General features: G+C 35.5%; 1 protein-coding gene across 2 annotated transcripts in view; it reads left to right on the forward strand.

Moving 5' to 3' along the window:
• LOC145668913 (aquaporin AQPAn.G-like) overlaps nucleotides 1-27,017 on the forward strand; it is a 179,553-nt gene extending 152,536 nt beyond the window's left edge. For both annotated transcript variants that reach the window (XM_081737194.1, XM_081737195.1), the window contains exons 3-6: nucleotides 6,719-6,862; nucleotides 11,737-11,955; nucleotides 19,042-19,122; nucleotides 22,296-27,017. In XM_081737194.1, the coding sequence (XP_081593320.1) occupies nucleotides 6,719-6,862; nucleotides 11,737-11,955; nucleotides 19,042-19,122; nucleotides 22,296-22,517 (666 nt within the window). In that variant the 3' untranslated portion in view covers nucleotides 22,518-27,017. The remainder of the gene's footprint in view (nucleotides 1-6,718; nucleotides 6,863-11,736; nucleotides 11,956-19,041; nucleotides 19,123-22,295) is intronic.
• The last annotated feature ends 540 nt before the right edge of the window (nucleotides 27,018-27,557 follow it).

Consider the following 27,557-nt stretch of genomic DNA (forward strand, 5'->3'; position numbering starts at 1 on the left):
AAGAAGTAAAGAAGAGAAGAGAAAGTTGGGATAAGAAGAGAAGAAAAATAGAGAAAGTAAGAAAAAAAAAAGAACTGTTACTGGATATTTTTTAGAAATATTGTAAAGGAAAGTGAATAATTATCGAATTGGGATCATTTCCAATAGCTATTGGGTGAATGTTTGGTATTAAGGTGATCAAAGGTAGACACATGTTAACGCATACATCCCAGACCTAGATCCATTTAACCCCAACTACCGAATTATCCCAATCTAGCTCTGAGATAGATGAGAAAGTTTAATTTAACCGTTTATTCAATATTTCCAGAAGTTCTAGACTAATATCCAATATTTGAAAAATAAACGACGAAGTTGATGGCATGTTAGAATCGACCACAAAAAAAAAAAAAAAAAAAAAAAAAAAAAAAATCAGAGTAACCCATCTATTTGTTGAAGATTTTGACTTTCACAGTTCTCCCATGATGATTATTCGTTCAGGCTACTTCAGTCCTTTTTGCTTCCTTCATAGAGCCAACTTAAATTAAGTTAGTATTGACATTCAACGACTTTAATTGCCAACTACCATTAACTATAGTAACTCTCTCTCTCTCCCTCACACACACACACACACACACACACACACACACACACACACACACACACACACACACACACACACACATATATATATATATATATATATATATATATATATATATCAAAAGAATCGGTGCACTTAAAACTAAACCTACATTTCACTCACACTCACATTCATACAGGACAGTGTATACTTCAGGTTGTATTTAGTTGAATTAAACTAACCTAACTACATTTCTATAGACATTTATTACATTTCAATAAAAGAAAAACTTAGTTTGACATAACAGGAAAAATTTGATACATGAAAAAAAAAAATGTTTCATAAGCATGCACAGAAATCTGCTACTTTCAACAATATCAAATAACACATTTCTCTTTCTAGAGATATTAAAAGTTCGATTACATTAAAAAAAATAATATTCGACAAAAGACGAAAGACAAAAATTAAAGAAAAAAAAGAATTCAAAGGTCAACATATTTAAGATTCAATGCAACGAATACATTGTGGAAAAAAAATTGGTTAATCATTCTTAAAAAAAAAACACTTTAGTAGCATTTTATTGAGTATCTGTCCCAAGAGGAGGAATTTCGACAATTTTATGAGTCTTTGTACTCACGTCGATAATAACTCCTTTTTCAACTCTCTTTATTCACTATGATTGGTGTCCATGAGAGCATTTAATCGTTTGTCTTAACGACAGACAAAAAATTTAGTTTCTTCATATTATATATAATTTTCATTTCGTCACTTGACGCACTTGATATAAAATTTCAAAGTTTATCGAGATTTAAAATATCGAGTCCAGTCCTAAACATTGGGAACTTATTTCCATTATACGATATCTCAATGGACCCATCGTAGGTCCTGTATTCACATTACTAAATTATTAGCCAAAATCAGTTTAACTTAAGATCACTAAATTTTTATTACCAGTATAGATTGTGGAGTCAAGAGATTGTAGTCACTGAACTGACGAAAGCCAAATAGTTATGTTTCCAGTCGTAGGGGAGGATTTGTTTCATATATTACTGATAGAAGGATTCGTTGGTGGGGCGCACTGTTTCGTAGTTTACTGAGTTCACTATGATCTCGCAAAATAAATTTGGATAAGGATTAGGGTTATTTTTACTTTTCTTACGACCTGCTACTTGTTCTATTTACATGCAGTATTTAACATGATATTCAACTTTAATAGTCACAAACATCAATAACAACTCAACAAAATGTCATTTATTACAATTTACGCGGTAATACTGTATATCACAAATAGTTGGTCAGTGTCGGGTGTCAAAAATCTATAGCAGCCTAAAACAACCAGGGTAAATACCGAGCCCTTTACATACATACTCATATATATATATATATATATATATATATATATATATATATATTTTTTTTTTCATATTACTCAATATAATAAATTTCACTTTAATATCCATCTCAGTATTTCGTCGACGTTTAAATTCTACATAACCTTTTTATATTCAATAAGTATTCACATTTTATTGGCTCAAAGACAAAACAAAAACCCTGACTAACAAAATTCTTTTTCTTTTCATAAGGTTGCGACATTGAAACTTTATATATATAAACCCGATAATTAATAATAATTCTCAATTTACTAAGATCCGCGTATAAAGAAATAATTGGTGTTATTTAATAAGTTGACATAAGAGGTGGAAATACAACAAATAGAGCAGGCACGTAACTTTCAAAATATGTAAGTACATACATAGATGTATATACAGAGAAAGAAAAAAAATCAATGTTATTCGAAACTAGTGGGCCCAAACTATAATACATACATCATATAACCAATCAATAGAAAGAAAACCAGAAATCAGTAATCAGCGGTATAAGTTGTACGATCAATGAATAACAAGTAAGTTTCTGGGAATCTGAAATTATAGTGTACCTTCTCGCCAGTTTCTCCCGTGGTGGATTGAATATCGCGAAAATGGTCCTAGGTTGTGCTGAAATACCTCCACGAATTGTATTCCTCGATGTCTCAGTTAGTACATACGATCGAAATTAGTGATATGAATATTGTATGTTTTCATGAGTTTCAAAACCGGGGGGGGGGAAGGTTGAAAAAATAAAAAAAACTTTAGAGAAGAAGTAGAAGAAGGATAGGTAAAAAGAGAGGAGACAGAACACTACAACTACAAAAGATAAGTGGTCGAATTTGCGTATACAACATACTATAACCAAATACTCTCTTTTATGCCAAAAGGGGTTCGGCTTACCAAATAAATAGCCGAAAAAAGATGTCTGCAAAGTCGAGACGAGTCTGTGTCCTCGATGGGATTTTCGGAAAGACAAAGGCTTTAGGGAAATCCCACCACTCACCGTATCCGGTCAACGCCCTTGCAGATCCCGGAATCCACCGGAAGGTTAGAGAAGGCGCTAACTTAGAATTTCAAAGAGAAAAAAAATCATCCGACCTTTTGGAAACTAAGAAAGTTCAGAATAGTAATGAAACTAGAGTAATAGCTAAGATATCCCTAACTACTGATTTGCCAAAATAAAAAAATTAAAATAAACTGAATTTTGGATCGGTGATTTTCAATGACCAAACATCACCGATGGCTACCCTGCGCAGACATGCCAAAGTCTGGGACGTCGTTAATTTCCATCAACTAATTAAACTAAGAAAAGAAACGAAAATACTTAAGAGGGTCATGGGTCGACGTCCGGGTACGCGATTGACATAAATATTAATTTAGTAGTGGTTGATTTAATCGGATAGTCCGATCTAAGTTATATGAGCACTGCATAATAAATAGGGTCAGCAACGAAAAAAAAATCTCGGAGAGTCAATGAATGTTAAAGGTACAAATGACCGAACCTGTACTTTTCGATGATCACAGGATATAGCAGTTAGTTTTCTTAATTATCATTTCTGTCAACCTTCAGAAGTAATTCCCACATGATACTACTCTATCTGATGAAAGGCTTAAGAATCCGGGACTGTTACTATGAGGTACTTAAATACGAAGTAACATAGGCTACAATTCCCAACTACGCTTTACTATCCAAATAGCAAACTCGGTTGGATGAATGTACTGGTGTAGAAGTCAAAACGCGAGAGATGTTTAGTAAACATATTCATATTCTCACTATATAACATACACTAGGCCTATTTATTTAAATATAGGTGTCATACCATCTCATTCATATTTTATATCATATTATAATTATATCATTACATTCATTCATTATTTACTCATTTTCGCGCGAAGTAATATTTTATAGACACCCTATTTCATACATTTTACACGCAGGCCATACACATATTTACATTACACACTAATAAATATATAATTATCACAATCTATCACGCTCAAACTACTACACGATAACATTCATCGAACCACGGACTCTTTGTTTCGAAGCACCCAAATTGTATTTACTTCGCAGTAAAAAAAATCATACGTGTATTTACTGAAAGTTAAATTGTCAACGATTAATTTGTTTCTGATTTGCTGATAAAACTAAAGCAACAATGGAAATTTTCTACAGCCACGGGAAAAGAGAATTTAAAACTACATTTTGAAACAAATAGTAGCAGCATATGGACTTTACCTCTATTAAGAAAATATGGATTCTTTATTTCAGTGGATATTTCGGGTTCTAAATGACATAGCAAGCTGTAATTTTCAAAATAGTAAGATCTCATGCTATTTCATATAAATGCATACTCATTCGAACCGAAAACCATGTCCATGGGATGTAATTTGAGAATAAATGGCCAAAATCAAACAACTTAGATCACTAAGTCATGCGACGTCGTAATGTCAACAAACAATTGACTACCGAAAACGGACACGGTGGCGCTGTAGTGGAGGCATAATTTACCGTGTACTGAAATATATACTTGTACTCATTAATCAGAAATCTAATATTTACTCTCGTTTATTTATGTATAGTTAGAAAAATGGTACTAAATTGACGCATATTTAATACACTGTCCTTATGGTAAAATCATGCACTCACTCAGAACTACTAACTACACACACCACTATAAATACTACACATAAATACTAACTAATCAAGCACCATTTAATTACATGCATATTAAAGGCAAGTACCTTTAATCATATTACTCCTTGTCGGTATATAGAGTTGGCTCTATTGAAACTTGATGGGGGGCAAAATGAGAATAGTTAACCCTAGTTCCAATTGACCTGACCAATTGTTTACAAAATTATTACTAAAGATTGATGCCCTGGGGGCACCTTAACGAGGTTTATTGAGGGACCCTTCCCCTGAGAGGGGAAAAGGCTTTAAAACAAACAACAACTAACCCATTCCCCCGCTAGAAATGGTTCAATTTGGAAAGGGAATAGGGGCCTCCTTTTGTTAAATTAAGCTGCCATTCTGCTGATTAGCATTACACTACGAAACCTACCATGTACATGCACTTACTGAATAATAATAATAAAAAATCACATTTACTCTATACACGGACAAAATACACACAAAACCAGGTCGTATTTCCCCTAATCCCTAACTGAGTTTTAAAAGATCAAAAATCACTCTCCTGTAAACAACATGGCGTCCTGTCAACCAGAATTGGATGTTTCACTAACTTATTGTTTCTTTACAAAAAATGTAGATTTTTTCTTTTTTGGGGCTCCTACACAGCCTTCAATGTTCAACTATGAAATTAAATCAGATTTTTACCTGAATTCTATTAAAATCCTAGTTTTCCCAGTTGAAATGCGACAGTACACGTCACGAGTTGTGCGTCCAGATGCGTCCTTGATTATTCTATTAACATTGCGCCGAAAACGACAGGGATTGGAAAATTCCACCAATGAGGTCGGAGTCTACCAGCCGCGGAAATTACAAAACAAATAGAAATTTGGCAAATCCAGATATAACCGGATCTGAAAGTGACTATGGACTAGTGAGAGGGGGTGAGGGAAAGATTAGGTACCTGACTGAATTTTACATTGGTCTGAAATTAAGAAAATTTATATCCAATGACGGAATTATTTTTTGGTATGACGTCGGCCTGATAAACCTTGTTACTATTCAACTTGTATATGCGAAAATGGGATTTACACTTAATCAAAATATAAATAAATATATTATTCAGTGGGAATATGGTTACTAATGAAACCTTTCGATTCATTACATTTAATTTGAAGTAAAGAGAGTAAATAAATTGTGTAACTAAACCGAAATCGAATAAAAAAAATTACTAGGTACAGGGTGCGTAAAAAAAGTTGCCATTACTTTCAACTGTAATAGTACATTACAAACACATGGAAAATTACTATATCCTTGTTATTTCATATCCATATTGTTACTAAATGTAATTTTATTATTAGTATTAAAGTGCTGTAAAAATATTAGGTATTAATTGAGTTCAATGGTCTTTCAATGGTAAAATTTTACTTTTCAAATAGAGTGGATCTTATTTACCTACCGTGCTGGCAATAAGGCCATTTTGTATGTTTCTCTTTTAGTACGTTTTTCATACAGTTAGTTCAATGTTTAAGTTAAAGTAAATATACCATAAGGTAGATAAAACATTGACAAATAAAATGCATATCAATTTATGTCTATTACATTATAAGTATTTACGTAATGAAGCAATTTTTCTTAGGTGGGCCTTATTTGCCGCAAGTACCTAAACACTTAAAAAAATCGTTTAAATAATATGTAACTACTTTATTTCTTTACGTAACTTCTAATACGTATTTTGGACTACAAACATCAATTTCGGTTATACGAATCCACTAATGTTATTGCTGAGCGAATTAAAGTTTACCCCTTCAGCTGAGTTCAAGTACTTCACATTGCCTTTATAGTCTTTATAGATATAAGAATCAAGGTGGAACTATTTATTTCACCTTTCAATTTTTATGAAATTAATAAAAAACCTGGACTGTTTCATTGTAGGAGAAAGTTTGTCCAGAATCTTATTTTATTTTTAAATAAGAGGTACGGGCCACTACACTAAAGTTTCTCGCTCCAATTTGTTATAAATTAAATCACGTTATGCTGCAATTATAACTAAAATATCTGTTAGTGAAATAGAACAAAGTTATAAAGCTTTTTCGGAAAAGTTTGTCTATAAAGAGTAAGTTGCTTATTTACTATGACTGACATTTGTTTGTTTTTCAGAGTATTGGACATCTGAGTCAGGCCCATATAAATCCTGCTGTGACCTGCTGTGCAGTGACTCTTGGTTTAATGTCCATACCAACAGCTTTGGTCTACATAATCTCACAGTGCCTTGGAGCCACGTTAGGATATGGCCTTCTTCACGTAAGATTCTTGAGCATCTCTTAAGTCAGTGGCGGATCCAGGGGGGGCGATTGGGGCGATTGCCCCCCCCGCAGAAGAGGAAACTTTCTTATTTTATATATATATAAATAAAACCCATCCCAGAGTTTGGACCTCTTAAAGGTAGCTCTAAGTAGCAGTATTCCAACTCACCGGCCCCCCCAGAAGTCCGTCCTTGATCCGCCCCTGTCTTAAGTATGTAATGAAAATACAGTAGGAAGCTGAGTAAGCTAACACAATGAAGTTGAGTATGAATTCAAGTGTTTTACAGTGCATTTCCATGCCACATTGTATAAAAAATAAAATAGTCTTTAAAAACTTCTATAACAGATCTTGTGGTGAAAATGGGGTTAAAAAGCGTTAAAAAATGTTCTTCGTGTATCTGAAGTATACTAATAAGTGTTCCAGGACGTATTTAAAACACTGCTTCTTGTCAAACACATCGAAAACAAAGTTAGGACATATTTTCAAACACATTTAAGACATAAGTTGTCAAAACGTGTTACCAATAAATTTAATTTCACTTATTAACCTGTTCTTATACGTGTAACACTTAAAATTCAAGAAAAGAACACCCAGATGTTTATATGGATAAGGAAGATGGCAGCACGTATTTACAACGGAATCGTTGCTACTTCTGCCATCTATGTGTTATTCCGAGAACTTCTTAAACTTGATGGTATGTTTCTTATTATGTATGTAGCTGCTTCAATAAAACAAGTACTGTTAACATAAACTGCTTTCGTATGTCACATGAAAATCAGTGATGACGCTAGATAGAGCCAGTGATTTTGACACCCTACGCGAGAAATATTTCTGCGCCCCTTGTCACTCTTCACATTTCACCCCATAACCCTACTGTTACAAAACATCCCGTCCAATATCTTCCTGACCTGAACATGATGTCATTTCGTTTTTGATCAACTACTTACGCGCTGAAGTTTTCTACCGTAAATTGTACTTTGCTTTACACAGATAGCTGTAAAGTATTCACTCTAGTGTTGGAAATTTTGAAAAGCAGAAAACAATAGGGTAGTTCCTAAAATTTACTGCTTATGCGCCAGGGACGTACGCACGGGGTGGGTCCTGGGGGTCCGGACCCCCCGAAATTTCGACTTTTGTGTAAAATTAGCCTAATATTTGGGGCAATTTTAGAAATTTTAATATAAATACCCTAATATTGGGTTTGGACCCCCCGAAATAAATTCCTGCGTACGCTACTGCTATGCGCCACTATCTAGTTAGCCTATTGGAACTAGCCAGCCCTGATGCCGGAGGGGGTAAAAGGGGACTGTGGTCTCTGGTGCCTTCGTCTGTCTCTGAATGACACTCCAAACGTATTGTACCATTGTCATATAGGTCAAGCAATTTAAAACTATCCTTTTTGGCATGCAAAAAATACCTGCTACCCTAAATGTTTCTCTGCCTCTCCCTTTTGGTCCCTCCCCAAGAAATTAAAACTGGCTTCGTCAGTGACTAAAACCACCAGGACTTCTATCAGCAAAACTAGTAACGACAGCGCTGGGAACCAAGGGCGTCCATGTTGTGGTTTCCAAGGGGGCAAGTATAAGCGACATTTCAAATATAGTTTCAAATTTTGATGTAACTATTCTAAAAGTCTATTGGGTTTTCTATATTCCGAAGTACAATTTCCTCTAGGGGGGCGAGCGCCCCACCTTCCCCTCCCTGATGGGCGGCCTTGCTGGGAAACCCGATGTGCTGACTGCACATTCCCTACCTGGAAATCGCCAGTTAGTCAGAGGTTCGTGCTAGGAACTTTAGTGTAGCTTAAAGTTGATTTCTTTGTCACTTCTTGAATTTAAGACAACCCTGGATTTTCAAACACTGTCCTGGTAAAGAAAGAAAAAGTTTAACGTTATTATACCACATTTGAGCTCCTCTATCCAAATTGTTCACAATTGTTAACACAGGATTTAATCAAATTTTGAATTCCATACACAGTAATCCTTCGACTTACGTAAGTTATGAGTTCCATAACTTGAATTTTACGTTGAATTTGTAAATTGTTTATGTGTAACTTCGTAAGAAATGCAAAATATTTACAATACATATACACACATTATTACTTTATAACTGAAAGGTGATTCAGGACTATATTTACTGGGATATAAATATATATACTGGGATATAAATACATATATATTAAAACTACATATGTAAAATTATATACGATAACCTGTACCGTAGCTTACTATACACTGAATGTCAAACCCTCAAAATCTTCAAACATGTTCATATGCCCTATTAGTTGTAATTTTCTAGGTTTATTACGCAACTACAATTAATGTAAATCACGTATTTATGATCTAGACTTAAATTTCTGGGTTTTCGGCATCTAAGGCCATTTAGCGCGTCACGTTTGAGGGATGACGTCCCTCGGCGAGCACACAATCCGAGGGAAAGAGAGGGAAGAAAGGATGGGGGAAGGAAGGAAGCGGCCTGGGACCTATAAAGTTAGATACCATCCCGGCAATCGCCTGGTGTGAATGGGAAAAACCCAGGAAAACCTCATTCAGGGTGGCTGGCCTGAAAAAGTGTTTTACACTTTTTTTGACAGAGTGTCTCCACCAGGAATCGAACTAGGGATAGTTCGCACCGAAGGCATAAATCACGTATTACTTACGAGTCGTAAGTCGAGAGTTTACTGTATATTCTTACATATTATATATCTGGTTAGGTTATACTAACAATTTGAATTGTATTAATACATAGTAGTGATAAATATTATACTTGAATTAAACTAATTTCTACATGTTCTGACAACTGCTATACACAATTTGAGTACATATGAAGACAAAAAAAGTAATTTCCATAGTAGCCGATGTATAACGTCAGTGTATGGCTTTACTCTCGGAGCAGATTCACTCATATAAGAATTTCACGCTTTTTATTAGTATACGCATTACTGTATAATTATTTAAAATGTATGTATCTCTTGATCTCGGGGGGAGAGGAGAATTGCACCCTCCTTGCCACTTCAAATTATGCCCTGATAGAAGGGTGTAAAGAAGGTTTAGCAGTGTGCGATTAATTATGGAACTATAAATGTTGTACATGTACTTCAAAACCATCGATTCCGACATTTATGTTCTTTACTGCGTGTCAATACTGTCTTTATCACCTGCTCGTTGTGTTCATTCATCTAATTCAGAGTTTCTCAAACTTTTTTCAAGTGGGAACCATTTTTACAAGTGGTATGTGCTTCACTGTTAGGAGTATGTACTTCACCATTAGAAAAAGACAAAGAATCGGTACTAAAAAGAATATGCCTTTCGTTTACGTATATACAGTACATAAGACAATCAATATTTGGTTCCAGTAGAACAAAAAATGTATCAATTATTACTGGAGCCGAACGACATGCTTTTTAACGCTTTTTGTTACTCATTCCCCCCGCAGCCTGTGGGCTCTTCCGCATGACAAGGTCTACGGAGCAGTTAGCTACGCCTCTGGACCCGTTCCATACACGACAAATTAGTTAAGGGGACAATATTGACAAATCCCAAAGCCATACGAATAAATGTTATAGTAGACATTTTCTACTGAAATGGACCCACGATTCATTTTTGTTTTATTTAACTTTTGTGTGCTGTTTGGTTTATGTAATGTAGTGAACATGTTTGATGCTTCATTTATAATTTCATGTTCGCATCGTATGTGGAGTAAGAAAATTTTGTCTTAAGTGCCCCCCCCCCTCCCTCGAACGACGGGGAGCCTCTCTGGGGGCAGTTGACCTCACTGCACCCGCAAAAGTTACGACCCTGACTTGATGAGATACTGGCAAATGTCGAGCATGATCGGTATGCGATTAATGATGACATTACCAATGATATCACCATCCATTACGAAACAGTGTTAAACCGTTTGGAGACAATTGGCTACAAAAAGAAGCTCAACGTTTGTATGCTACACGATCTGACTGAAAAAAAAAAAACATTTACACGATCGAATTTCTATGTACGAATCTCTACTGAAATGTAACGAAATAGAGCCATTTCTGAAGCGATTGATCACGAGAGATGAAAATTGGATAACGTACGGCAACAATGTGCGCAAAAAAAAAAAAAAAAAAAATGCCGATCGAAACGAGGAAAAGCTCCATAGTCTGTGGCAAAGCTCATACGGAGGTCCAGGGAGGTTATACTGTGCGTTTCGTAGGATTGAAAGAGCATCGTGCATCAGAAGCTGCTGCCACTTGGTAGGACGATAGACTCGGATCTCTTCAGTTGGCAACTAGCGCGAGTGAACCTATGCAATTCTATAGAAACGTCCTTAACTGTAAAAGGAAAGGGTGTCATGTACCATGCTCACAACAGTAGGCTGCATACCTTTTTAACGGCCCGTCAGAAAATGAGAGAACTTGACTAAAAGATTTTAATGCATCCATCATATAGCCCAGACATGGCACCATGAGACTATTTTTTGTTTCGTATCTGCAGTTCATAAAATCCTGTGAAAGCCATGTATCATTTTTTTTAAATCATAAATCCCGGAAGTTCCCATATCGACGGGATTATGGTTTTCCCGTTTAAGTGATAGGTCATCGAACAAAATGGTGCATGTGCAAATGTTATTTTCATACCGCAATAAATGTTATCACTTTAGACATCCAGAGACTCAATACTTTTTTTTTTAAAAAAATACATATTATTTCCTTCATTATCTTTGAATTATTCAATATAATTAAGATAAAGTGGGATCACAATGCTTAAAGTGCTGTTACATTTCCTTTTACACACGATAGAAAGAACTGTTAGAACATACAACTTATTTATATTCATTTGTAAATCTTTCGTTGCAGGGTATAACTAATAACTTTTCTTTCTTCCCACTAGATGGTGACTCCAGCGCATTTGCTGAACTCGACGAATGGTTTCTGTACAACAGTTCCGCACCCAGATGTCACTGTAGTCCAGGCGTTCCTCGTTGAAATCCTGATAACTGGAATTTTGATGCTTCTTGTCTGCAGCGTTTGGGATAAAAGAAACGCGAATAACCAGGATTCAGTGCCTCTAAAATTCGGATTTCTCATTACTGTTATCAGTATAGCAGCGGTAAGTATGAGCATGGATAAATTAACCTTTCTCAACAGGGTGACTTATAAAAAACTTATTTCATTTTATTAACTTGTTATTTCTGAACAAATCTCAGCCAATACATACAGTGTCCTGAATTCTACAGTAAATGTGGGTGAATATTATATTTCCCCACAACAGCAGTGATTGAATTGGGATGGTATGATCCATTATGGCATACTCGTGATAAATTAATATGGCAAAAATTATGCAAGTTACAGGACATTAAAAATAATCTCTGCTATATTGGAGAATACCTTAAGAAAAAATGAAATCTTGAAGTTTTACGTCCCACACTTATGCGGTTAGGCTAAAGGAGACGGTGATGATGAGAGATGAGTGAAATAGTGGAATGAAGAAAGTGGGAGAACCCCGAGAAAACCCACGAGCACGGTGCTTGTCCACCACAAAGTCCACACGGCGCTAGCTGGGATTGAACCAGGAACCCCAAGCACCAGTGGTGAATGCTCTACCACTTTTTTTAATAGTATTTATTGAGCAATTACATAATAGTTACAATAATAACAATTAGAAAAATGCAACTAATAACAAGAAATACAAAAAAAATAAACATATACCAGTAGTTAAAGCAAAAAAAAAAAAAAAATAATAGATCGCCTGATAATACTGAGCAAACCAGCGATGACGTTGGGGAACAGGTATACGCAAAAGAGAATAAGATAACCAAGAAATGTATAAATCCGGGGAGAAATCCGTAGAAAGATGAAGAAAAAGATCAGCCGTTGTAATTGTCAACCACACAACAAAATTATGTTTAACTGGAGGGAAGAAAACAAAATCGGGGCGCTAAATCATATTGTCACAAGTTATATATTCGGTACCAGTGCGAAGGATTCTGGCAAGAATCTGAGTATATTTTTGCCAAAGAGGGTGTATCCGAGTACATGTATGAAGACGATGTGAGAGGGTGTCGGTTTGTCCACAAATATGGACAGATGAAAGCAGGAGAAATGCCCATGTTATAAGCTCGTGCATTCGTTAAAAATAAGTTATGCACCAATAAATACCAAAGCGAACGTAAGGGGGAAGATAAAACTGGGGAACCAATGTTACGCCAAATTTGAGGCCAGTTATTATTAGGAAATTTACGTACTATAAGCGGAACGCAAGAGGGAGAAGCATAATATTGATATAATTGTGAAACGGTCATATCTTCAAGCCGAGCCCGTGCGATAAGGCCATATGCAATATCGAGAACTGCTGTTTTTAAATAAAGATAGGTCGGTGACCAGCCATGAACGGAGACAGGAGCAGTGTCACGTGACTCAGGCAGCGCATGATGTATTGTGACGAAAAGGAATTGCTAAAAACACAAAGCAATTTACAGGTTCTATGAAGAAAAAGACATCTGGCCTGTAAAGCAATGTCCTTGATACCAAGGCCTCCAACAGAAGGTCGACTGCAAACTACCTGGCGATTTACCCGAAGAGTATGTTGATACCAAAGAAAATATAACATATGTTTGTTTATTTTGTTAAGAATAGCAACCGAGGGCAGGAAAATTTGCACAATAAAATATAAAAGACTAAGAGCATGAACCTGAATAAAAGTGGCACGTTCAAAAAGGGTAAGATTTCTTGTTTTATGTTGATAGAATAAAGTAACCAACTTAGAAACAACAAGATTATAATTTACCGAGATGGTATGTTTAACGGATGGATACCAGGTAATACCAAGAATTTTATGACAAGAAACAGATGTGAAGGGGGAAACCAAGGACGTATGTGTTTGTTCGGAAAGGCATAACAATTTAGTTTTATCAACATTAAGGGTCGCACCTGATGCTTGACTAAATAAGTGCAAATTATCTTGAATCGTATCAAGATCACTTTGAGAATGAAAAAAGAAGCTAAAATCATCAACGTACGTTTGTAGTTTGAGAACCGCCTTATTAATACATATGCCATCAATTTCACGATAAATTTTACTAATAAAAGGCATAACTGCAATGCTGTACAAAAGGGTGGACAAAGGACACCCCTGAATAAGACCACGTTCAAGCCGAAATGAAGAAGTAAGCGCTCCATTAAGTTTCAATTGTGCCGTACGATCTCGATAAAGAGCACGGAGCATATTAAAATAACTGGTGCCCAAATGTAATGCATCCAAAACACGAAAAAGATAGTCATGATCAATTTTATCAAAGGCCTGGGAAAAGTCAGTACTTAAGATTGCTGTGGCGCGAGTGGGATAACGCTAAAAAAAAGCGATGGTGTCACGAATATTTGCTAGCGCCAAATATAAGAGGTGTTGGACATCATGACCAAATTGGGCAAAATGTAAAATATTTGGGAGGAAATTACGTAAACGAAAGGCAAGAACCTTGGTTAAAAGTTTATAATCACAGCAAGTAAGACTTATAGGCCGGTATTGAGTGACACAAGGGGACTGAGACTGCTTCGGAAGTAAAACTATAATACTATGCGTAAGAGAGGTCCATAAACGTAAGTTGACACGAAAATCATTAAAAAGTTCGGTAAAAAAAGGAATAAAAATACCAGCAAAAGTTTGATAAAATTCATAAGGAAATCCATCCACACCACTAGATTTATGTCTTGGCGTGGTCATTATAACATGCTTGATTTCATTTTCAGTAAAAGGGGCATTCATAACATCTTGAGCCGCAGTTTCTAAGGGAGTCAACTCAGAAAACAAATCATCAGGGCACGGAGAAGAAGGATGTCGGCTATAAAGACGGGTATAATAACGGGTAAAACAAGGAGCAACATTGGTTCCCAACCATAAACGACCCTCCCCATCTTGGATCTTACCGATTAGCCATTGCTTGCCCCGACGTCTTTCAGCAGTTACTTGAACCAGACCGGGAGATTCAGTGGGCTGACTCGAAATAATTTTACTCCTCACACTAATACCGGATAACTTGGTACGATGTAATGATAAAAGGAAAGCTTTCACCTGTTTGATTTGTGATAAAACAGGAGCCCCTTGTTGATAAGCAAGATGGTACTCATGCAAAAGTCGGTAATAATAATTATACTGCTCATGAAAGGTTTTACTTCGCTAACGACAATAGTCTCGACAGAGACGTTTAAGGGTAGGTTTACCCCGAGAGTCCCACCACTGCATAATGTTACGCTTACGTAAGGATTGCTTACTTATTTCATTCCATTTGTGTCGAAGAAGTGCTTGAAAGGATGGATCAGACAAAATACTAGTATTAAGATGCCAAAAAAAGATTTTCGTAGATATTGTGTTACAGGTAAATTAACAGTTAAAAGAACAGAATGATGATCAGAAAAACAGACTGGGACCAGTTGTATGCTCTGAACATAAGGAAGCAAGGATGCAGAGATGAAAAAAGCATCGATGCGAGATTCTCCTTGAGAATGAACATACGTATAACCCGGGTCGTGAGGGTGAAAATGACGCCAAACATCCACGAGACCAAATTGATTAAGAACATGAAGCAAATTTGTGGAAGGGGCACGGTTCTGTAAGGAATCTTGAGAACCGGGAACTTCATTGTGATCGCCTCCCCAAATAATAGATCGAGTACCAGCATGCAATGCAGTAGCAACGTCATCGCTGAAAAAATTATTGCGTTGAATACGGTTTTGCGAGCCAGAGGGACTATAGGAATTACAAAGGTGTATAGTTTCCAAATTGCCAGTAATAATGCGACCATCAGGATAATTATAAACCTGATCGAGTTGTAAATCACTGCGATAAATAAGTGCAGTACCTGTACCTGCTACAGTTTCATTACTAATAAAAGTATAATTATATAAACCGTGTAAATCAGTAATTTTAACCTCTTGGGCAAACAAAATATCAATCATTCTAGTATTAATAAAGGCAGCAACTGCATCTTGTTTCGTAGCGGAAGAAAGTCCGTTAAAGTTTATAGTACCAATCCTAACACCATACATAATATGGAAAATAGAAAAGTAAAAATGTAAAACACAGAGGAGTAATATACAAAATGCAAAGCGTATGCACGAAGCAGAAAAAGTACCACACCGCAAAAATTTAAACCCCCCAAAAAATTACCAAAAATTAAGATGGCGTTTCAGCATTTTGGTTGGACGAATAGGAAGATTCATTAGACACAGTTGGCACCTGTGGTTGCGAAAGTTGTTTAGATCGCGTGCGGAGAGCAATACTAGGTTCATCAGACAGAGATGAGTCAAGCACTTTTTGAACTTTAGGAGCTTTACTATCAAGGAGAGGACGTTTCTTTTTCTTCGAATTATCCAAAGGTACCATCTCAACATTCATCACACTAGGCAAATTTGCGCTGGGAATAACAGAAACACTAGGAGATTTAACAAGTTCCGGATTAGATACTGCAGCGTGTTGTTCATGTACTGAGTGGTCACTTGAAACGTTCACTGAGGGCGTTGAAAGAGACGATTCCACTACTAACGACATCGCAGCAGCAGCCTCTAAAGTATCATCCAAACTTACCTGATTCAATCCAGAAGAAATAGAAGGTAGTATCACACCTGTGCTGGAAACATCAACAGGCGAAATAGTTACAGAAGATTTCTCTAAAGAAGGAGCTCCAGGGGTACTAAGAGAGGGATGGTTCTTCTCCACATCACCATCAGCACTAGTAGTCTTGACTAGGGAAGGAGTAGAAAGTACAGGAAAAACACTAAAGTTAGTAACATCTGGAACAGCTTTAAGTTGCACTGGAGGCGGAGCCAAGCGTAAATTTGACTCGGGAGGTAGTCGAGAACCTCCAGAAACCGGAACAGTCACAGGAGCACGTTTAGGCAGTCGTTTATCACATTGAGAAATCAAATGCTGATCACTATCACATCGCGCACAAGTTTTAATTTGTCCAGGATATGTCACCCACAAACGAAGACCATGAACTGTGACATATGACGGAATGTTCTTTTTGAGGACGATCTTAAGTAATTTCCGCCCCGTACGCACCGGGTAAAAATGTCCAGTAGAATAGAGTTCATCAGTAAGACTTAGAATTTCCCCATAGGAAAGAAAAACTTGTTTAAGGTGTAAATCGGAAAGTTCCATTGGAACCGCATGAATGCGGACCAATTTAATCAAATATGATGCAGAATCAATAGGTAGGTTATATGAACCTACCGCATCAGAATACTTAACAGTATCTGTAAATACATTTAAAATGCGTTCACAATCTTCCTGAGTTTTTAATTTAATATATAATAGCTTACGCGGAAAATCCATTTCTATTCTGAGCGCAGTTTCCAAGGGTAACCCAAAGGTATCCCTAATCCACTCATGTAAAATAATAGAAGTTGGCACAGTTACAACACTTTGAAAACTGATACGAAGTGTATTGAGGCGAATCGTGTTCATATCGAACTTGTCAGAAAACTGAATTCCAAAAATAAGAAAAAAAAAAAAAAAAAAAAAAAAAAAAAAAACCAAAAAACTATGTGATAATATGAAGAGCAGGTGAAAAATAGTATTAAATTCAGTCAAATAACACACACACACAAAAGAGGAATCGACACACTACACTAGCAGTAATAGCTGCTCGAAGAAACACCAGTGACCTCGAGCGAACCACGCCGAGAACCAGCTCACTCGACTACAAGCCACGAACTACCCAGCCACTCGGCCACGACGGGCTAATGCATTAGCCACCGCGTCCCCCACCTTAAGACAAATCTGTGTATACTAGCAATGCGTAAAACCGGTTTCTAAAAAGAATCTACATTTCGGTTTTCCTGTAACATTGACGTAAACGAAAATTTGAAAAAAGTGAATGAATATTATTAATATACAAAATTTGTAACACATTATGAGAATATTATATATATATATATATATATATATATATATATATATATATATATAAAACACCATGGGAAAATGAAAGATCAGATTTCTACATCTCTTAATTAGTTTAGTTAATAAACATTACATTTTGAAATTATTGATAATAACGCATAAAGTTTTAAATAATAATTTCAATTCGTGTTTGAGCTTTATAAATATTTCAGAGCTAAACTGAAGTTGAATATTCAGTGGACGACATTTAGGGATGCGCACGAGACGAGTCGAGACAGGATTTTCCTGACAAAATTCGAGTCGAGACACGGCTCTTCCAATAGAGAAATATACATTTTTCGAGTCGAGACATCACTTTTACGGCACATTTTCGAGTCGAGACAGCCACAAATCTTATCTCGTGTGCATCCCTAACGACATTGCTACATGCAAGTCCGCAACCAGCCACAGAGGTTTGGGGGAGCCATGGATATGTTAGGGGGGGCCAAGTCATTAAACATTCTCTTGCACATATCTAAATTGTGTTTCTTCTTTGTATTGAGATCTGAAGGGGCCACGAAATGTTTAGAGGGCCAGGTCCCCTAGCCCCCCTCTAGTTGCGGGCCTGGCTACATGTTAAATATGCTTTGAAACGCTATATAGCGTATTTCTAAAATGGAAAGCAAACTGAAGAAATTAACAGTATTGTTAGATGCATTACTGGTAACAATTCACGAATTCTTTTCCTAAACAAAAAGTTGTGATTACATTTTGCAATTTCATGTTTTAACAGAGGTCTTATACAATTTAAATTTCCCATCTAAAGTATCATGAGAGCTCCTTCGCGCACGCATCTTCGGCGCCGGGGACACGAGTTCAATTCCTGCGGAGCTCATGTGTTTCGGATTCCATGGTAATCAGTAGGTCCACGTCTCGTATAGCCTCGCTGCTGAAAGGAACGTTAAAATCAACTCAGCTCAAGTTTCAATGAGTCACTGACAGTCATACTGTCATTACTTCAGTATTAAATAACAACTATTATTAATAATAATATTTTTCATTTGTCAGTGATACGTATTAGATTATTATATCTTCTTAAAGCACTGTGGAAGTAGCTTATCTCTCTCTCTGCGATGATCTGCCAATTTATGAAGCAGAAATAACACCTATAAAACAAGCGGGTTTATTTTAGATAGTCGATACGAAGTGTATATACCACTTTAAAGTAGCGAGACATAATAATTTATATTCAATAAAATGTTGAGTGTTAAAGAATTTACAGAAGTAACACAAATGTATTATTTATTCCTTTTACAGGGCCCATACACAGGCGCAAGCATGAATCCTGCAAGAACTCTAGGTCCTTCGATATGGACAGGCAATTGGACACTGCACTGGGTAAGTAAGTTTTGAAGACACTCACAAAGTTGTGTAGGAAATTTAGGACAAGCTCTGACTAATTAGTTTCATAATACTAATTGCGATATCAACAGTATTATTCATGTCAAGCACTGGGCTGTAGAATTTCAAAAATTTGTCAGTGCTTGCTATAAATTTACAGAACAAATGCTGTGTACAAGGAAAATTGTCACATAAAATTATTGCTAGGATAGCACATCTGTTTGTAATAATCAAAGATGCTTAGTGTAACCAAATTTTTGTTTAATCTCCATTTCAAAGAAGTACTTTAAAAAAATCAGGGACATTTACAGCCTATGATTAACTGTTTATGGACAGGAAATAATCACGCATAGGTTTGCGGACAATGTGCTGTTGCCGGACAATGAGAAATAATTAAAAACATGCATGAACGGAGTGTAAGAACTATTCAGAATCAAATTCAGTATGAAGATCAAGAAGAACGAAACAAAAGTTACGAGATGTGCAAGAAAAGAAACAAAAAGAAAAAGAAAACAAAAATAGAAATACAAATGACATGAAGTCTTTCAGTTTAACGTCCCACGTTTATGCTTTTTAGGCTAAGGGAGATGGATGATTTAGGCAAGTGAATGATGATGAAAATATTGGTGGAATGATAATGTTTGAGGAAACTGGAGTACTGCGGGAAAACCTATGGACACGGTGTTGTCCACCAGAAGCTTTATTGGCCGGGAATTCAACCAGGGACTTCACGTACTACAGGTAAGCGGTCTACCACTGAACCACTGTATTCTCTGAATCTAAGATATATCACTTTTGGAAGAAACGCAGGAGTTGTGTTATTTAGGGAGTAAAGTTAGAAGCGACAATAGATGCTAACATGACGTAAAATCTGGAATAGCCCAAACCAAGAAGATCCTGAGCCGAATATTCGAACCCAAGAGGAACGGGAATGGGGAATGGCGGAAACTTCATAACAAGGAACTACATAATTTATACGGTTTACCAAACATTGTTAGGGTCATCAAGTCTAGGAGGCTTAGGTGGTCAGGTCATGTAGCTAGGATGGAAGAAAGTAGAAACGCTTTTAAAGTCTTGACTGGAAGAGCAATCGGAAAACGACCATTAGGAAGACCTAGGCGCAGATGGGAGGATAGTATTAAGATGGATCTCGCAGAAATAGGAATCCAGAGTAGAAACTGGATCCAGCTAGCTCAAGATAGAACTCAGTGGAGAGCTTTTGTGAACGCGACATTGAACCTCCAGGTTCCATAGGCTATTGAGTTAGTTAGTTTTTTAGTTTCAGGTAATGAAGACATTTAAAGAATAAACGAAGTCTATTGACCAGTAATGCCGAACAAGAACTGAAGAAAACATATGTGTGCAGTTGGCTTTTTATTCGATGTGGGGTATGCACTCTGTAAGTGACAAAGAAAACCTGAGGATGAAAAGCCTTAAAACTATGGTGCTATTAGTATTCCCAAGAGACGAGAAATTGTCTCGATTCTCACATCGAGAAACGAGAGTAGAGTCGAGACTAAAAATACCTTTTTTAAAATCGAGACGAGACAAGAAACAGAACGCTCGTTTCATTTTCTAGACCAGATGAGAAATTTCATGAGTCTCGAGGGCAACTCTAGTTCACCCATATTTTAGATCTGAAACACTAATCATGATTCATAGTATAAAAACTAAACATTGATCATACGCACACAATTAAGAACATTATCAACGTTTAAAGATACAGAAGTCATAACACACTATATTCCTTAATAAATATGGTTTAGATATAATGTTACAAGCTTCGTAGACTTTTTGTGACGCAGAAGAATTCTCATACCTTCTATGCGAAATTAAGAAAAAAAATCAGGGCATAACTTTACAAAACTAGACGAAACGAGAATTGCTTTTCGAGAATCTAAACAAGACTTCTACAACATTTACGGGACGAAGAGAGTCATATACAAATTTTACGGCACGGAGGGAGCCTCGTTTCTTTTATCGTCCTATGAGCAACACTAGATTGCGTAGAAGAATGTTGAAAATTAAATCGATGAGTAAAGCATCTGATGAACAGTAATGAAAGTGGTAAAAAGAGAAAAAGGAGCACATTGCAGGATACTTCTAGAGAAAGGGATAGGATGATTGGACTCGGACTAAATAATATAAGATGCAGTAACCAAAAGGTACAAAAAAAAGTGAAAAATTCTGGCTCATGATAAGGAAACTGCATGAAATTAATCAAGATACTACCGACCTAAAATTAAGAAGGTTCATCTTTACTAAAAAGCTTCTTGCTGGAAAGATAGTATATATGGTGTTCCTAATACAAACTCTTATCTGTGCCTCCTCAAATACAGATAGTTTTTTAAAGTATTATATGGAACTCTGCAGAGAATAGAGAAGCGAAATTGACCATCCTACAATTAAATTAAGTCACGTGTACGTATGATTAATGACTTTTCGGATACAAACGTAAATAGGCCTACATGTTTTACAAGAGCGAACATAAATAAATCGTTTAGCGTCCATACATTTACAAATCGAAAGACTTCGGGATCTAATCCTGCAACCAATGATTTAAACAAGTTTTCCGTCATGCCACTACTATACAGCAAATGCTACCCTGATACGATATCATAAATCTTTGTCCAATTTCTTCCAACTTTATATTGTTAACGTTCTCAATGTTATCTCATTGGATAAATATATATATTGTTGCTGACAAACTTACAGATTACTTGTCCCAATCATTGCTCATTTCCTCCCACACAATCCTCGGCTAATCTTCTGCACGTGCGCTGTCATTTTCTTCAATGTTGCCGTACTTCCGTAACACATGTATAGACCCTATCGAAATGGAAGATAAAAGAAGGGGACAACAGAGAGATGTGGCAACGTTGATATTTAGGTAACAGGGATCATAAATCTTTAGCAAATGACACCAAGAACAGTAAGGAGAGTTTTGAGGACTTTGCAGATTCCACGAAAACGTATCTCTCCATCTATGTCTGCTAGCATATTTCACTATTCGTATAGATGTAACTTTCTTAGGACAAAACTAAATATCGAAGACATACTTTCGCTTTATTATGGCGTATTGAATATTACTAGTTACTTTACAGAATAGATATAGACGCATCTTCTTATTTATAAATTAGTTGTATATAATTTTTCTTTTTGTTTTCCAGTTGTACTGGGTAGCACCTTGCACTTCCGGAATCGTCGTTTCGGCCTTTTATCGCTTTGTGTTTGACCGAAAACCAGGAGACAAGAATCAGGACAAAGAGTTTGATCAGGATCATCCACTGACCGAAAACCACAAGAAGTCTCCTATGGATGGCAGATCTGACTACAATCCAAACAATAGTTATTTGAGTGACGTCAAGTTATCAGGAGGAGCAAGTGTTTAATTTATACGGTACCTGTTTAGCTAACGATGCTTCTGTGTGTATATCGTGTGTATACGTATGCGATACGGAACTGTTTAAAAATGTGTGTGTATGTATGTAGTATGCTGTGTGCGGTAAGTGCTAGTTGGCAGTTGTATAACGAATGGACAGTGAAAGGCCTGAACATTAGTATGCGTAAGAACTATACTTTTTAGAACGCAAATTCTTTTTAGAACTTCTTCAAAGATGTCGAGCCTTGATATTTAGGCCTATCTGCATTCTTATTTGCTGTTTTCCTAGTTGTTACAAGTTGGTGAAATCAGAGGCGTTATTTGAGGTGGACGGGGGGCAATTGAGTGCACCAAGTTTGAGAAATACATATTTTTTAATCAGTTGTATATTAATCCCTTACTGCATGATTTTTTCTTTTAGCGAAAAAATCAGTATTGGAAATCCTCATATGAGAACTTGAAAAATGAATTAAAACTTGAATTTTAGATTTTTCACTTAATTCCGATGAGAAATAAGTACGTGTCGTATATGACACACTATGCAGTATGGTAAATTTTCCTAGAAGTGTGTAGGCAATGGATCTTGCCATATTTATCACTTCATGCAGTAATATCTATACTATGCTATAGGGCTAGTATATCTATACTATACTCTCAGTTCTTTGGGAAAAGTGCGCACAATGTTTCGCCAATAAAATATTTTCACTGACAACAATCCACTGCTTCACAAAGAAATACATGTCAACGTTTAACCGCCTAATAAAACTCACAAAGGACATGCCAGATGACACCAAAATCTCTTATTCACACATGTCAATATCTCACACAGCAGACGAAATAGTCATTTGGCCCCTTTGATAAATCACACAAAAGCTAAAGTGAAAAAAGGGAATGTGCCATATATGACACAGCATGCGGTAAGGGGTTAATAGATTAATAAAAACGTTAAATCTTATATCGGTGGAGAATCTTGCGCCCCCAAATCTGAAATAATGCTGCTGGATCAAATGTTAATTTATAGCAAAAATTCAAACTGTTTTTAAGATTAAAAAAGTAATACACATCACAGCTAGAGAGGTATTTGTATAGATTCAGACGTTTCAAGAATAAAAAACTGCATTCTTCAGCAATTCGTGAGTTTTTAACGTGATTCATTCTTACATTGAAGTAGAGCATGTGCTTTGCGTTGTAGCCGCATTATTGTTATGGAGGAAGTAACAAACACAATTCAGAAACAGAGAGATCCACAGTGATGCATGGTTAGGAAGTATCGAAAATTTCACCAAAGAAAAATAGTTTAAATTGATTGGCTGGCTGATAACTGCGTCATGTGCGTAACAATGAGACAAAGGCCATTGAATTAGCACGTAATAACGTGTTTTTGGTAGAAACTTCAAAGTTGACAAATGGAAACAAGCCAATCTAACTGCATTTAGTTCGTTTACTGATCTTTGTGGAAGAATGTCTCAGTGTAAGTTACTAACAAATAATTCAATTCCCAGTACTACAGTAAAATAGTTAAGACGGAATCCAGTACACACATTAAGTATTTTGTTTCATGGCTTCCTAAGTAGTTCTACTAGATTGCCTTGATATATCATCTCTAGTGGTTTAATCCGAGACAATGTAAGTTTCTGATGGACATAATCATCATTTCTAGTGGTTCAATCAGAGACAATGCAAGTTTCTGATGGACATCATCATCATTTCTAGTGGTTCAATCAGAGACAATGTAAGTTTCTGATGGACATAATCATCATTTCTAGTGGTTCAATCTGAGACAATGTAAGTTTCTGATGGACATAATCATCATTTCTAGTGGTTCAATCAGAGACAATGTTAAGTTTCTGATGGACATCATCATGCTCATTAGTTTATTCTGGTTCTTCCATTCCCTTCTACTTTCTTCATTCCACTAATTAGTCCATTCTCTTTCACTTTCATTTATCATTAATTTCCTTCAGAGCATAACCGAGAAACGTTGAGTTTAAGGTTTCATTTTCCTTGTATGATCTCCAAATATTAGTATTAATTAATATCCTGTCTCTTCTTTGCAGACTGAGAATAGCAGTAACAAAATTTGCGAAATTTTAGTTCGAAACCACTAACATTTCAACTAATATGAATCTATTTATGGCGTAACGAATTTCTTAATCCTTACGCGGCATGAAATATCCTATACCTATCTTTCTGCTGAGATGTGTAGAATGTATCATTTTGCAAAGTTTGTACTGTACTTAAGGATCATGCAGTAGCGTAAGAATACCAGCCTTATTTACTCACATTAATATTCATAAATTATATCGACGACTTGAATTTGTTCGATGACATATCAAAGCTCTCTGTATCTCCTGTTATATACTATTATATCCAGAAGAAAATTATGTTAATAATTGTGAGTTGCGTTCTTTTCATATGAAACAGTTTGAATAGTTGTAATGGTTGTAACAATAGCTTCATGTGCAGTTATTTGATGCTAGATTCAAACTAAAACTTTTTTTTTAATGATTGAAAAATTTCGTTTCATCTATAGTAACTTAATTTATAGGAATGAGATCTAGTTGGAATAATTATTGATACCTTTGGATACACCAAAGAATGGTCGAATGATAATGTAAAAGCAATGTCTTAGGTAGATGGGGGTTATGACTAAGGCCCGTATTTTAAAATAATGAATATACTTATATGCAAATGCATATTTTGATGTTTAGTGCATATTGTATGGATATTCACATATTTCTGCATATATATTTGAAGTTACTTATCATTTTAGTATTCTTAACGTCTTGAATCGGTAGTTTCATATGTCTCGTAATGTGTGAAGAAAATATTTCTCCTACTCTGTTACTAATGGTACTACCCTTTTCTAGCATCATGATATTCAATTTATTCATGTACATCTTTCGACAGTTGTCGAAACATTTAAGTGTCTGGAAACTCAAAGGCGCATTCCTCTAGGAGTCTCTCGAATTTGTTAACAAAGCAACTTCTTTAAGTTCTGCTCCAGACAAAGCTAGAAAAAAATAAAAATAAAGAGACGTTGGATAAGATGTTTAGCTTAAATGAAGAACGAAGTACTTAGAAAATCGAGGAAGAGGTGCTTAACACAAATCATAAAATCGAGTCAGATGAATGTTTCGAACTTTGTGTGTAATTGTAGAATATTGTCCAAATAATACAAGACATAAGGAAGAGAAGCTAGAAAAAAAATGAAAAGTGTGTCCGATAGGGAAGGGTGGGAAAGGATGGAAAATTGCGTCAAATCAATCAAGAGATTAATAACCCGAACTGATGTCCGAACACCTCACTTGATGTTGAAAGGTTACTTTTGGACTATTGAGCTATAGAGTCTATTTAGCTGACAATATATCAAGTTTGACACCAGAAACCCTTGAAAATCTGCCAGTGTACTGTGGAAGTTCATTCTACAGTACATGATATACGCAGGTAAACAAGTAAATCCGAAATGAATAAAACGCTTATCAGCATAATACTTTATTTACAACGGATATTTTCTAATCTTTTTAGTGTATTTTTGTACGCATATTTTGATTTTTTTAAAATTATATAAATCCGGGCTCTAATTAGTTATGACAGTCGACATTGAATGGATTTGGATATGATCTAATAATGAATGCCTATTTATCATTTACGAAAATACATGTCAAACAGTAAACCATGCATACTAGAAGTGAGTAATTAACTCTTTACTACAAAGACACTCATTTGCGTACATAAATTGATATTTATTCGGCACAACGTTAAGAAATCAGAACCTAAATTTATCTTATTATTCTATTGCGAGTATTAGTATTATTATTTAGGTAACTCCTATGTGTAAACTATTATACGCAACTGACGATTTGTAGCTTGGTATTTTAATAAGCAAAAATAGGGTTAAAGAACATGTTCAAAAACTTATAAAAATTTAGCGAATCAGCAAAAACAGTAATAGAAAACTTACAAATATCATGCTACATATATAATAAAATCAAAACAAGTATGACCGCATGGAACTCAAATTTTTAAACTGCAGTGGTTGTTTCTCGTGTAAAATATATGTGTGTGTATGTTTAATTGTGTTTATATATGTACGAGATATGTGTATGTATGGTAAGTGTACGAGATATTTTATGTATGTTTGCACTTTTATTATATCGAAGATGAAAGCATATTACAAATATTTGGAAAAGAATATAGTGATGGTGTTTTATGAACCGATTTTACTGCTCTATAGGTACTTTATGTACCGTATTGTATAGTTAATGTAAAATCTTCTTTGCATTTTAACAGCGCTCCCTGATGCATTATAAACTTATGTATAAGACGATATTTTTTGATTTTCTTTTTTTATATAGTTTTAAACTGTTTTCTTGTTAAGTTCTAAAAAGGAGTGCAAATACCAGTGCTGTTGAATAGAAAACAAACTCTTGTAAAATAAAATAATATAGAAAAAAATATGTGCAATTAATTTTATATATGCATAATAAAGAAGTATATTTTTTTGAAATCGACTTTTATTTCTAGAATTATCATTTCGGTTTATTATATAATATTTAATTAGTTTTGTATTGAGTTAAGGTATTAAGAGCCTGATATCCTTAAAGTAATGCAAAATTTACCAGTTTTCTTTTGCTTGTTTATTCATAAGGAAATAATGTAAAAGTAAAGTAGTGAAAGGAGATAATGTAATGCAACTTACCACAATCTTAGATAGTGTTATTCTACAACAGAAAATATGAACCTGAAGAATTTTCAGTATTTCCATCCACAGAAATTACAGTGTTGTCAGAATAACATTGCCAGTGCCGTGCTATGATGGAGTTATGAAATACCACCCGCAAAGAAGAAAATGGTTATAGTTTTTCTCCCTTCTCAAGTATGTTTCAATTCTGTACTTCATTTGAAAGAGAATATACTTTTAATTAAATCCCTAGAAACAACCTTCGGATTGTTATTATTATTGTTATAGCTTTCTCCCCCACAGATAATGCATTTTCCAAATATCGATCTTACCCTCAGCTTAGATTGAACAAGAATACCTGTAGAA

The sequence above is a fragment of the Thermobia domestica genome, chromosome 13 (genome assembly GCF_964235325.1).
Source record: "Thermobia domestica chromosome 13, izTheDome1.hap1.1, whole genome shotgun sequence".
Classification (NCBI taxonomy): Eukaryota; Metazoa; Arthropoda; class Insecta; order Zygentoma; family Lepismatidae; genus Thermobia; species Thermobia domestica.